This window comes from Lactuca virosa, chromosome 7 (assembly GCF_052849685.1).
Source record: "Lactuca virosa cultivar CGN04683 chromosome 7, Lactuca_virosa_CGN04683_v6, whole genome shotgun sequence".
Taxonomy (NCBI): Eukaryota; Viridiplantae; Streptophyta; class Magnoliopsida; order Asterales; family Asteraceae; genus Lactuca; species Lactuca virosa.
Window position 1 is genome coordinate 263,192,320 of NC_136432.1, and position 12,287 is coordinate 263,204,606.

Sequence of the window (12,287 nt, forward strand, 5' to 3'; positions counted from 1 at the left end):
TAGGATAGTTGCAATGAAAAATTAGCACATAGATAGTCGGCACGAGAAATTAACATAAAGATAGACCGATCGCTAAAATAACACGGAGATAGTCTGAGTGAAAAAAAATTACATAGGGATAATCTGACCGAAAAATATAACACAAAGATAGTCTAAACGAAATAAAAAACCTGATAATAGTACGAACGAAAAAATAACATATGGATAGTCCGAACGAAAAATAATAACTTAAAGATATTCGGAACGAAAAAAATAAACATTGATAGTTCGAACTAAAAAAATAAAACAGAGATACTCGGATCGATATACATGGATAGTCATAATTTTTTTTTCTGGAATGACAGGAATTTTATTAAAAAACTAGCAAGAAACTAGAAAAAATATATCATAACATATTACAAGCTAGAAGAGGGTTATGTAACCAATAAGTCCAACCTATTTTAGCTTTACTACACCTATTGGAAATCCAAAAAAAAAAACTATCTATCACCTCATCAAAAAGAACCGATTTCCTAGGCAAAGCCGATCCAAAAATAACGGAATTACGAAAATTCTATAAACACCATAAAGTGGTCAAAATTACCGCATCAAAAGCTTGACCTTTTCCACCTCTAAGGGAAATAGAATTCGACCACGATAAGAGGGAATTAATCAAAAAATGTTGAGGAGACTGAACACCCCACCAAATAGCAACACAGGTCCATATCTCAATCGACTGGCTACAACCTACAAAAAGGTGATCAATAGTTTCAACAACAGTGGAGCAGACAGGGCAAAAAATCGAGTCAACCGTAATGTCTCGGTGAGAAAGTCTCTCTCTAGTAGGAATACTATGTAACCACAATCTCCAAATGAAAATGTTTAACTTGATAGACACCCAATTATTCCATCTAGTTTCACATCCCCCCATGAACAACATCCCATTATCCAAAAAAACTCGAGCTGAAGAGACAAAGAAAGAATCAGATACATCAATAGTCCACCCCAAACGGTATGGTCTCGACTGATGTGACAACCGGCAAGTTTGTGGTCAAGTCAAAGTCAATTCAAGGTCAACGGGGTAACTGGTCAACTCACCTAGTGCTTATATGTTAGGAATTACTTTATGTTTTCTAATGTATGACTATAAATCTTAATGCAAGGTGACACTTGAAGGTTTCAAATGTTCAGAATTTAAAACCCTAATCTGATTGAGGGAAGTAATAGCTCTATAAAACATTAGTAAGTGACCTTCGGGGGTGTATAACACTCAAAATGGGATGTAACTAAGTCTACGACCTTTGAACTACGAAGAAAAACATTAATAAAGGCCCCCGACAAAGTCTCCCTCAATCTCTCCCACTGTATCTCTCTCTCTGTCACACCCCTGGATCAGACGGCGGAAACATCCGGAGGCGGGTGACTTCATTGTGCAGTATCATAACAATTGAATATAAATGAAACAGAGCAATCCAAACATCATACATTGAAATAACAAACTTACATAGTTTACATATTGTATTTGTTCTTCGAGTTACACAAAAGATACATAAGTAGAAAACTTCAAACTACAGCTAACTGATCTTGCATCAGCGTCCCTTGTTACCTGCTTACTAGATCCCTGAGAATACAAGTCGTTTTGAAAAGCGTCAACTAAAAAGTTGGTGAGTTCATAAGCATTTTTGTATAAATCGTTTACACTTGTTTAGAATCGTTCTCGTTGTACTTTCAGAAAATCAAATATTTTCTATGAAATCGTTTGGAGTCTTGCCTTGAAAATCATGGATATATGTGTGCATGTCATTACTTTTGTTCATCCTTATAAGGAGTGATCTTTGAAAAGTATTGTAATTTGTAGAAACGAGTTGTGTCCGAGAATAGTTCTTTTGAATAGTAAAAATCATCCGTTTCCAGAAAAATCTCTTATTTTCAAAAAGGAAATATGGTTGAAAATCTTGTTCCTCTTATCGAGTAAAATTGAATGTGCGTTCTAGTTTATCGTTATCGAAATCGTAGAAAAATCGTTCTCTCCAGAAAATCCTATATTTTCTACTATAAAATATTCATAAGTTCTAGTTTATCGTTATCGAAATCGTAGAAAATCGTTTTCCGCAGAAAATCCCATATTTTCTGCTATAAAATAATCGTAAGTTCTAGTTTCCAACTATGTATATGTGTGGGTTAATTTATCGTTTTCAAAATCGTTTACAAACGTTTTCCATAGAGTCCTACGCTTTTTAATTTGTAAAAATAGTAGTATTACGACTCTATACTTGTTAGGAGAAAGAATCAACATGGCAATTGTGGACATTCTACGCGATGAAAAAGGACAGTCAACGCAACAAATGCGGACCATCACTTATCATGTATAGGACGATCAACACAACGTGCCAAAAATTTATTTATGAGGTTTTTCCTTACATAAATTTCTAGATGACATAACATATTCTAGTGAGTCGTTATAACCATACTAATCTGACGAAGTGCTTGTTTTGGAGTTTCTCAGGCGCCCTCGGTTTGGAAAAGACATTTGTCACCCTAGACTGGCCTGTCTAGCTGTAGCGAACAACGAAGGTGCGGGGTGTCAACCCCGTATAGATCTATACACAAATTCCCGCTCTCCCTCCAGGAGACTCTGGCTATAACTCCTTACAGGACTTAGACGTACACTAATATTTTTATATTTATGTACTTTTGAGATTTGTCTGACTAGAATATTAACAACCTTTTGAGCAATCGTGAGAGATCCATTATTTGTTAGATAAATAATGAAATTCGTACTTGTTGAATAAAAATATCGTTCTCGTTCCATATCGTTGATTGTGCTCGTTAACTAGGTGCTCGTGTTCGTTCCTTTTCGTTTATTGAAAAATAAGTCATTTTAGTCAAGAGAAAAAGTGTCAAGTTATAATTTGTATAAATTTATACCTGCCGGTTAAGACACGCGTTTTCTGTTTTATGACATATAGAACATTACTTATGTTGTTGGAGGTTTTACGACAGCAGTTTATGACATGCAAATATTTCTGTCATAAAGGCTCTATTTGTGTATTTTCTTGACGCAAACTTTTATATCAAATATTTATAAAATACCCCCTGATAGTTTGCAAATAGTTCACAAAGTTTTCATTTTCGAAAATTACTAGAAGTGGTGTCCACTAATCAAGATCCCTATTATAACTTTTAGCTCTAGACATGAAAGCATAGATAAAGGGGTTAAGTTGGACACACCCAATAGTTGGGAGGCTCTTTTGTATAAAGTATCCTCTGTTCCTTGTGAAATTTAGAAATCCTTCGTTCATGAGTATATTACTAAATAATAATTTAATAATATTTCACACACACATACAAACATACGTATATATGCAATGATTTAAGAATCTAGGCAAGATTTGACTTGTACTCTCCCCAAAAATATTAAAACATTGAAAAAGGTGGGGTATGAAGCTTACCTTGAGTTAGTTGAGGTGAGGAACTTCCCTGGGAGGGATGCTTCCCTAAGGATGATCATCACATATTATTATGAATAAAATAATATGGATTCATCTCGAAATATAATAAAATATTAGGTGAGTGGAGGAGTTTACCTTTCAACTTCAAGGAGAAATTGAGAATATTTTCCCTTCCAGCAAGATCATTGTTCTTGTCTTAAAGATGAGTTTTGAGGGAAAATGGGAAGAGTGAGAGAGAAAGTGGAGTCTAAACTCCTTTACTGTCGTGGTTTTGGAGTATAAAAAAAGGAAGGGAATCTTTGATGCATGGGGATCTGGTGGTCCATGAATGGATATTTGGTGGGTAAAGCATGGAATACTGTGATTTGCATGGGAAATGAGGAATTTCATCAAATCACAAAGTCAATCCCTTTGTCCTTTTCTTGATTTAGGATAAGGTTTTCCTAAATCCCAACCATTTATTTTTATGAAGAATATGCTTAAAATAATTAATTTTAGCATAAAATATGGGTCTAAGGGGTTTAGGATAGGAAAAATACTAGTTTAGTGTAATTTCTGGCGTCAAAATGCCTTAAAATGGTGAAAAAGTCCGAAAATAATGAAAATCCGGAGTGGGGGTTGGTTCCTGCGAGGGTCCGAAGTCAAACTCCTCATTCCGGAGTCATTCTTCCACTTCCGGAGCAAAGGAGTAAAATTTCCAAAGCTATAGATAAATTCTGGAGTCATTAGGCGGAATTCCGAAGCATTCTCTTCAGTTCCGGAGGGCTCTTCTCGGATCCGGGGTCACTTCTCGGATCCGGGGTCAGGAGGTGAAGTCCGGAAGTCTGATCCGGATATGCGAAGTCGGCTCCTAATTCCGAAACGGCGCGAGGCGAGGCAAGAAGCTTCCGGAGCTGCGAGATTGTCCGGATGGGAGGAGAGGATCCGAAGCTAGGAGGGTTCCGAAGATGCGGCTCCTCTTGGTTTCTTAGAAGGTGTCCGGACTAAGAGGGTTCCGGACCAAGAGGGTCCTTTTGAGTTTCCTCTACCGGTTTTAAGCTGTTTTCGACTATGGAAGGTGCTTAGAGAGATTTGAGATACATGGAGAGATTTAGGAGAGATTTCACATACTTGGAGAGATTTCGCACATGGGAGAGATTTGAGAGAGATTTCACATACTTGGAGAGATTTGGGAGAGATTTCACATTCTTGGAGAGATTTTGGAGAGATTCGATATACTTGGAGAGATTTCACATACTTGGAGAGATTTGGGAGAGATTTCACATTCTTGGAGAGATTTTGGAGAGATTCGATATACTTGGAGAGATGTCACATACTTGGAGAGATTTGGGAGAGATTTCACATTCTTGGAGAGATTTTGGAGAGATTCGATATACTTGGAGAGATTTCACATACTTGGAGAGATTTAGGAGAGATTTCACATACTTGGAGAGATTTGGGAGAGATTTCACGTTCTTGGAGAGATTTGGGAGAGATCGATATACTTGAAGAGATTTGGGAGAGATTTCTCACACTTGGAGAAATTTGCATTCTACCACTACATGGCTCATTAGGAACTCATATAGTACACTTAGAAGTGTTAGCACAAGTCTCACAATAGTCCTTGCTTACTTGAGGACGGAATTTTCTAGCCAAAAAGGCTAGTTGTGAAACTCTCCAAAATCTCTCCAAGAATATGAAGTCTCTCAAAAATCTCTCCAAGAATATGAAGTCTCTCCCAAATCTCTCCAAGAATATCAAATCTCTCCAAGTATATGAAATCTCTCCTAAATCTCTCCAAGAATATCAAATCTCTCCCAAATCTCTCCAAGTATATGAAATCTCTCACAAATCTCTCCAAGAATATGAAATATCTCCCAAATCTCTCCAAGTATGTGAAATATCTCCCAAATCTCTCTATGTACCTTCCTCAGTCGAAAACATCCCAAAACCGGAGGAGAAGACTCAAAAGGACCCTCTTGGTCCGGAACCCTCTCAGTCCGGACACCTTCTAAGGAACCAAGAGGAGTGCATCTTCGGAACCTTCCCCCCCCCCCCCCCCCCCCGCTCGGAACCTCTGAAGTGACTCCGGAAGTGAGAAGCTCCGGAAGGCCCTAGTACCGAATCACCTCGCAGCCTCGGAAACACCTGGTCGGTCCGGACCACTGATCCGCTTCCTGACTTCGGAATCCGAGAAGAGCCTTCTGGAAATATTGTTTGCTTTGGAAATTTGCCCCCTACTCCGAAAATTGCATCCTGACTCCGGACCTCGCATTTTGACTTCGGATTTGTGCCATTTCCGGACCATTTCATCATTTTAAGGCATTTTGACGTCGGAAATCACACCAAACTCATATTTTTCATATCTTAGACCCCTTAAACCCCTATTTTATGCCAAAATCAATTATTTTAAACATATTTATATAAAATAATACCCAAGATTTTAAAGAGATTTTTAGAGGATAAAGGGGTTTGACTTTATGATGTGATGCTAATTCCTCATTTCCCATGCAAATCCCAGATAAACACACATTATCCATAAGAAAATAAGCTTTACCCACCAGCTTTTCATGCAAATGTCAAGTCACCCTTATCCTTCCCTTTAGATACGTGAACTCCTTTCCTCTCCAAGTCCCACTTCTCTCATTCACATTTAGCAAACTCCCAAGAACACTCTCAACACCTTCAAGCTTCAAGTTCATCCATTCAAGGGAATTCCCAGATTTCTTGGGTGAGTATTTTATCCTCTTTAAACAATTATTCTTCCCATTATTCTAAGATTTCACTATATTTACACACAAAAATTATTCTTAGAATCCTCTAAAGTTTTAAGAATCTTCCAAGTTTTGGAGCTTGGAAACTTCCTCATCACTCTTCAAATCACCCAGCAAAGATAACCAATGTGAGCTTCATACCCCACCTTTTTCAATGTTTTAATGTTTTTGGGGGAGATTACAAGTCAAATCTTGCCTAAATACTTGAATAATTGCATGTATACGTATGTTTGTATGTGTGTGTGAATATTATTAAATTATTATTTTAGTAATATTCTCATGAATGCAAGATTTCACAACTTCATAAAGAATAGATGATACTTTGTGTACAAAATAGCCTCCCAACTATTGGGTGTGTCCAACTTAACCCCTTTATCTATGCTTTCATGTCTAGAGATAAAAGTATAAAAAGGGATCTTGATAAGTTGGCACTATTTCTAGTAATTTTCGAAAATGGGAACTTTGTGACTATTTGAAAACTATTAGGGATTATTTATAAATATTTGATAAATAATTTCACCAAGGAAATACACAAATGGAGCTTTTATGACAGAAAAATTTGCATGTCATAAAGCTGATGTCATACACTCACACAAGTCAAAGTTATATATATAAATCATAACTTGGCATTTTCCGACAAATTGAGTCACACATAGTATTTTATAAAGAAAAAAGGGGTTGTTTGCTGACTTTGATAATATTGGGCCATTTTGATAAATATTTCAAAGCGGATTGACTCCAACAAACGAAAAGAACGAAACAAAATATCTAGTTACGACGACAGCTATTATTATTTATTTAGTAAATAATGATTTTCACGATTTGCTCAAAGATCGGTTAGTATTCTAGTCAGACAAATCTTCACAGTACATATATTAATACAATATTGTACGCTTTAAGCCCTGTAAGAGTTATAACTAGAGTCTCCTGGAGGGAGAGCGGGAATTTGTGGATAGATCTATACGGGGTTGACACCTCGCACCTTCGCTGTTCGCTACAGCTAGACCGGCCAGTCTAGGGTGACAAATGTCTTGAACAAAACCGACGCCTGAAGAACGTCATAACAGGCACTCCGTCATATTAGTATGGTTATAACGATTCACTAGAATATATCAGAAATGTATTTATACAGATTTCACTTTTGGTTACAAACAACTATGTTTTGGTTTGTTCAAATGAAACTTTTCTATACAAGTGTTATGGTTTTCAAAGCTACTACTTTATACATCAGAAAATATAGGATTTTCTGGATTTCTAAACTATCATCAAAGTTTTATACAAACATGCTTATGAACTCACCAACATATTTTATGTTGACGCTTTTCAAACGACTTGTATTCTCAAGAAACGAATAAGCAGGTTGTGGATCGTGAACTCAAGATTATTTTGCTATATTTTGGATTTGCTTACTGATGTCTCTTTTGTGTAAAATTTGAGAATACGAACATGATGTAAAACAATGTAAGCTTGTTATATTGATGTATGATGTTTGGATTTGCTATGTTTCATTTATATACAATTGTTATGATACTGCGCAATGAAGTCACCCGCCTCCGGACGTTTCCGCCGTTCTGGTCCGGGGGTGTGACAACTGAAGTTGAAGGTCCTGCATTAAAAAAGTAAAAGCATCCTACTGAGTCTGCTCGATACCTCCCCTACGAATCCGTCTGGGAGAATCAATACTCCATCCAAGTAACACCCTATCTCGGACCGATGCGGATCTATGAGTGTCTAGGGCAAAAATCCTATGAAAAGATAAAGCCAAAGGAGCATCCCCTTCCAAACATCATGCCAAAAAGAAGTTACTCTCCCATCCCCAATCCTAATCGGGCAAAAAGACTGAAGATGTAAGTCACGGTCTTTGAGCTGGACCAACATCCGAATAATTCCATTCCAAGGATCCAACCACCCTCTTCTTGGGGACAGAGAGCTACAACCATCGTCAGAACCATAAAGATCGTGACTAAAAAGAAAATATTTTCTACAACCTTACATCTGAAGATCTAAGTCATAATTTTTTATGGGTTTAGGTCATTTTTGGTCACTTAACTTTTGGTTTTGTGCTCATTTGGTCACTTAACTCCTTTTAAGAAGTCATCAAACTTTTGACTTTGTGCTCATTTAGTCACTTAACTTTTAGATTTGTGCTCATTTAGTCATCTAACATTTAAAATTGTGCTCATTTAGTCATCTAACTTTTAAAATTGTGCTCATTTAGTCACTAAACTTTTGAAAAAATTTAAAAGTTTAGTGACTAAATGAGCACAATTTTAAAAGTTAGGTGACTAAATGTGACCAAACCAAAAGTTAAGTGACTAAATGAGCACAAAGCCAAAAGTTTGATGACCTTTTAAAACTTAAAAAGAGTTAAGTGACCAAATGAGCACAAAACGAAAAGTTAAGTGACCAAAAATAACCTAAACCATTTTTTTTTTATTGAAATATAGGATACCATTGTTCGTAAAATTAAATATATAATTATATATATAAAAATATTTTCTAAAACACAAATAACTAAAAAGAAAACAACATAATTAAATAATAAATAATAATAATAATAATAATAATAATAATAAAACAAAAGAGAAAATAAGAGAAAAGTCAAGAAAAATAGAGAAAAAAAATGACAAAAAATCAAATCAAAATGAATTTTAAATCAACTTAAGAGAGATTTGTATTTAAGTCATCAAATGGGATATCAAATGGATATGTAAGGCTAAGGGTTGTGGAGTGCGGTTTGGAACCACGATTGTGCCACGTCAACCGCAAACACCGCCCCCAGGGTGCGGTCTCGTGCGGTCTTGGCCGCATTGCGGCTAGAAACAACCGCGACCTGTGGTTGGTTGGTGGTCTTGACTCCCTTTTTGACCATTGAAACGCTCACTGATTTCGTATAATTTTTTTTAACTTTACTCCATATATATATATATATATATATATATATATATATATATATATATATATATATATATATATATTACCATTATTTACACAACCTTAACCAAAATCTTTACTCCTTTTCTCTAACTTTTTTTTGAAAAATGTCTTCTTCCAAAAGGCTCATTTTTATTTTTAGGTTTTTTTTTAAGTTAAGTAATGTATGGTATTTGTATTTTCAATTACTTAATTATTATATTTTTAAAATAATGTTTTTTTTATTAAAAAGGTAGTTTTATTAAATTAAAATAGTTAAAAAAAAAAAAAGAAAGCAAAAGTGTGGCACCACTCCCTTGGTGTGGCAAGAAACCACACTTATGTGGTAAAAAATGACGTGGCGCTTATGTGGCGGGGGAGGGAGTGCGGTTTCGGTGACACCACTCCCTCCATCCTAAAACAACATCCATAAAATATTGCAAAAGAAAATCACAATCAATGTGATCTCTTGTGTTGTCAAATATTATGACATAACCAAGTACCTTTTGGTACTTATGGCGGTAGAAAAGAAAGGGAGCAAAGCAGATGTGGTTCTATAAATATATTACCAAATGATAAACAACAACATTAACATATAATTATGAAACGAAATACCATTTAAACGAATATTGGTTTCTTCAAACATATCACATATACCTTTTTCTGGTCCGAGGGTGTGACAGATTGGTATCAGAACATTGTTTATAGTGAACTAGTATATCTAGCCATACAAGATATACAACTATAAATACAATGGGACTAAAACACTCTGACTAAAAGTATACATACTTGCTATGACAATATCATAACAAGAACAAACCAAGATAACTTAAAGGTTGAACACTACAGTCAAACCTGGGCAGTTATGTAATCATATCTGGGATAAATATAGCCTGATCAACTATATTTATCCGAGATATGACCAACATGTGTTCATGAGTGGTAGTGGTTTTGCAACAAGTCTAAAGCTTCCCAATTAGTTACCTAAAAGTTTTAAGGGGCAAACCTAAAATAATTAAAATACTATATGAGTATTTTAGCATTCTATCTATTTTCTCGTACTCATATATTCTTGCACAGACGATATGGCAGACTTTCACCTCCCCGGAGACCCTTACTTTCCCAATCAGGGGAATGGAGGTTGGATTGTGGAAGACCCAGAAGAAGACCCCGAGGAACCCATGGAGGATCCCGAAGAACCAATAGAGTTTGGAGAAGAGGACATCGATGAAGAAGTTGAGGAAGATGACGAGGAAGAGGTTGAGGAGGACGAGGAATCGGATGCAGAGTCTGAAGTTATCAACCCTCCCTACATGGCAAGAGTACCACCGCATAGGATGGGCAATAATGGCCCTACACCTCCTTGGGCTGACGATATCGAGAGATAGGGTCGACGCCAAGGTCAGCAACCACCATTTGGGATGAACCGAGGTTACTACGATCTTCGACATAGAGGACCAGCAGATCGTGCACTCCCTGTCGTGGTCAGACGTATTAGGGACATCGGTGACCAGGCTCAAGTGACCGCTGACCAGGTAATGCAGATGATGGCAGCTATGCAGGTTACAGATGCTCGCACACGAGACCTAGAGCGAGACTTCTAACCAATGGAACGACTCATAGAAGATCTTGCCACTGCACGAGCTGAAGTCAGAGAATACCAGGAGAGACACACCGCACTGGAGGAGCGTGTACGGATCACCGAGCGAAGGTTAGCCAAACTTCAGGGCGCATCTACCTCATCGTCAGCACCACAGGGCCCTACTCGTTGCGACTAGTATCAGTTTATTTGCTACCATATCGGTTTTCCGTTATGCATTTCCCTATGCACTATCGATGACATGATTAAGTGATTACACTACTCATGGAATCGTTACTCTGTTAGACTTTATTGCACTTCATGTATTTGTATGCCTTATAAAGGCAAAATTTTCATGTACTCAGGAAATTAACATCAATGAAAAACGGATATATATGATGTGTTATCTGTGATGTGCTCTAGTTTCATGTTAATTTCATGTCCACACTTGCTTGTACACAACCAAATCACCGATACTATTCTATAAAGTCGTGAAATGAAATAATTTGAATACTCATTGTCCTTCTGATCCATGACAGAAAGATGCCGAGGAGATCAACCCGTAGGAATAACAACACGCCACCACCGCCGCCCCCGCCGGAAATGAACTCTACGGCTTTCCAAGCGGCAGTCTCAGCCGCAGTAACAGCAGCTCTAGCCCACATCCAAGCCGGAAATAATAGTAGTGGACAAGGCCAAGGGACATGAAGCTTCCATCACGGGATGAATCAAGAACCCGTAAAGGTCTGTACCTACAAGGATTTTTCCAATGCAAGACCTCACACCTTCAACGAGACTGGAGGAGTCATAGCTCTGAAACGATGGATCGAGAAGGTGGAGTCAGTGTTCGAGATATGTGAATGCCCGGAAGGAAGTAAAGTCAAATTCGCGGCCTGCACTTTCATCGACCAGGCACTGTCATGGTGGAATGGTCACATCGAGGCCATGACACTTCCTGTTGCAAACTCCATGACCTGGGAAGAACTCAAAGAGATGTTAATCGCCGAATACTGTCCCCGAGGGGAGGTACAAAAACTCGAGCAAGAACTGTGGAACCTTACGGTGCAGAACTCGGACATTGACGCGTACATCTCGAGGTTTAATGAACTTACGCTTTTGTGTCCTAGTATGATTACCTCTGAGGGAAAGAAGGTTGAGCGATTCATCTGGGGGCTGACACCTCCCATTCAAGGTAACGTGATTGCCTCAAAACCTGAAACCTACGACAGTGCAAAGCGCCTGGACAAGAAGCTTTATGATCACGGTGACAAGAAAAGTACCAAAGCAACCTAGGGAGGGAGCAAGAAAGAAGGAGAGAACAAGAAGAACCGAGACAACAAGCGTAAGGGGCGATAGAATTCAGGGTCACCCAAGAAGCCACAGACAGTAACGGTCCATTCTGCTACCGCTCCAGCAGCACCAGCCCCAGCCGCCCCAGCCTCAACCACAACCGCACCAACAAAGCCATACGCGGGATCAAATACCAAGTGTAACAAGTGTAACTATCACCACTATGGGGCATGCAAATATTTCCAATGCACCAACTGCAATCGAAAAGGACACACTATCCGGTATTGCAAAATGCCCCCACGGCAAAACAAACAGCCCAAT

At 37.9% G+C, this 12,287-nt stretch overlaps 1 protein-coding gene across 1 annotated transcript; it reads left to right on the forward strand.

Moving 5' to 3' along the window:
- The first annotated feature begins 11,399 nt into the window (after positions 1-11,399).
- LOC145127746 (uncharacterized) lies at positions 11,400-11,969 on the forward strand. The gene has a single exon (XM_079062881.1). It carries the CDS (start codon positions 11,400-11,402, stop codon positions 11,967-11,969), a length of 570 nt encoding a protein of 189 aa, XP_078919007.1.
- Positions 11,970-12,287: the final 318 nt, after the last annotated feature.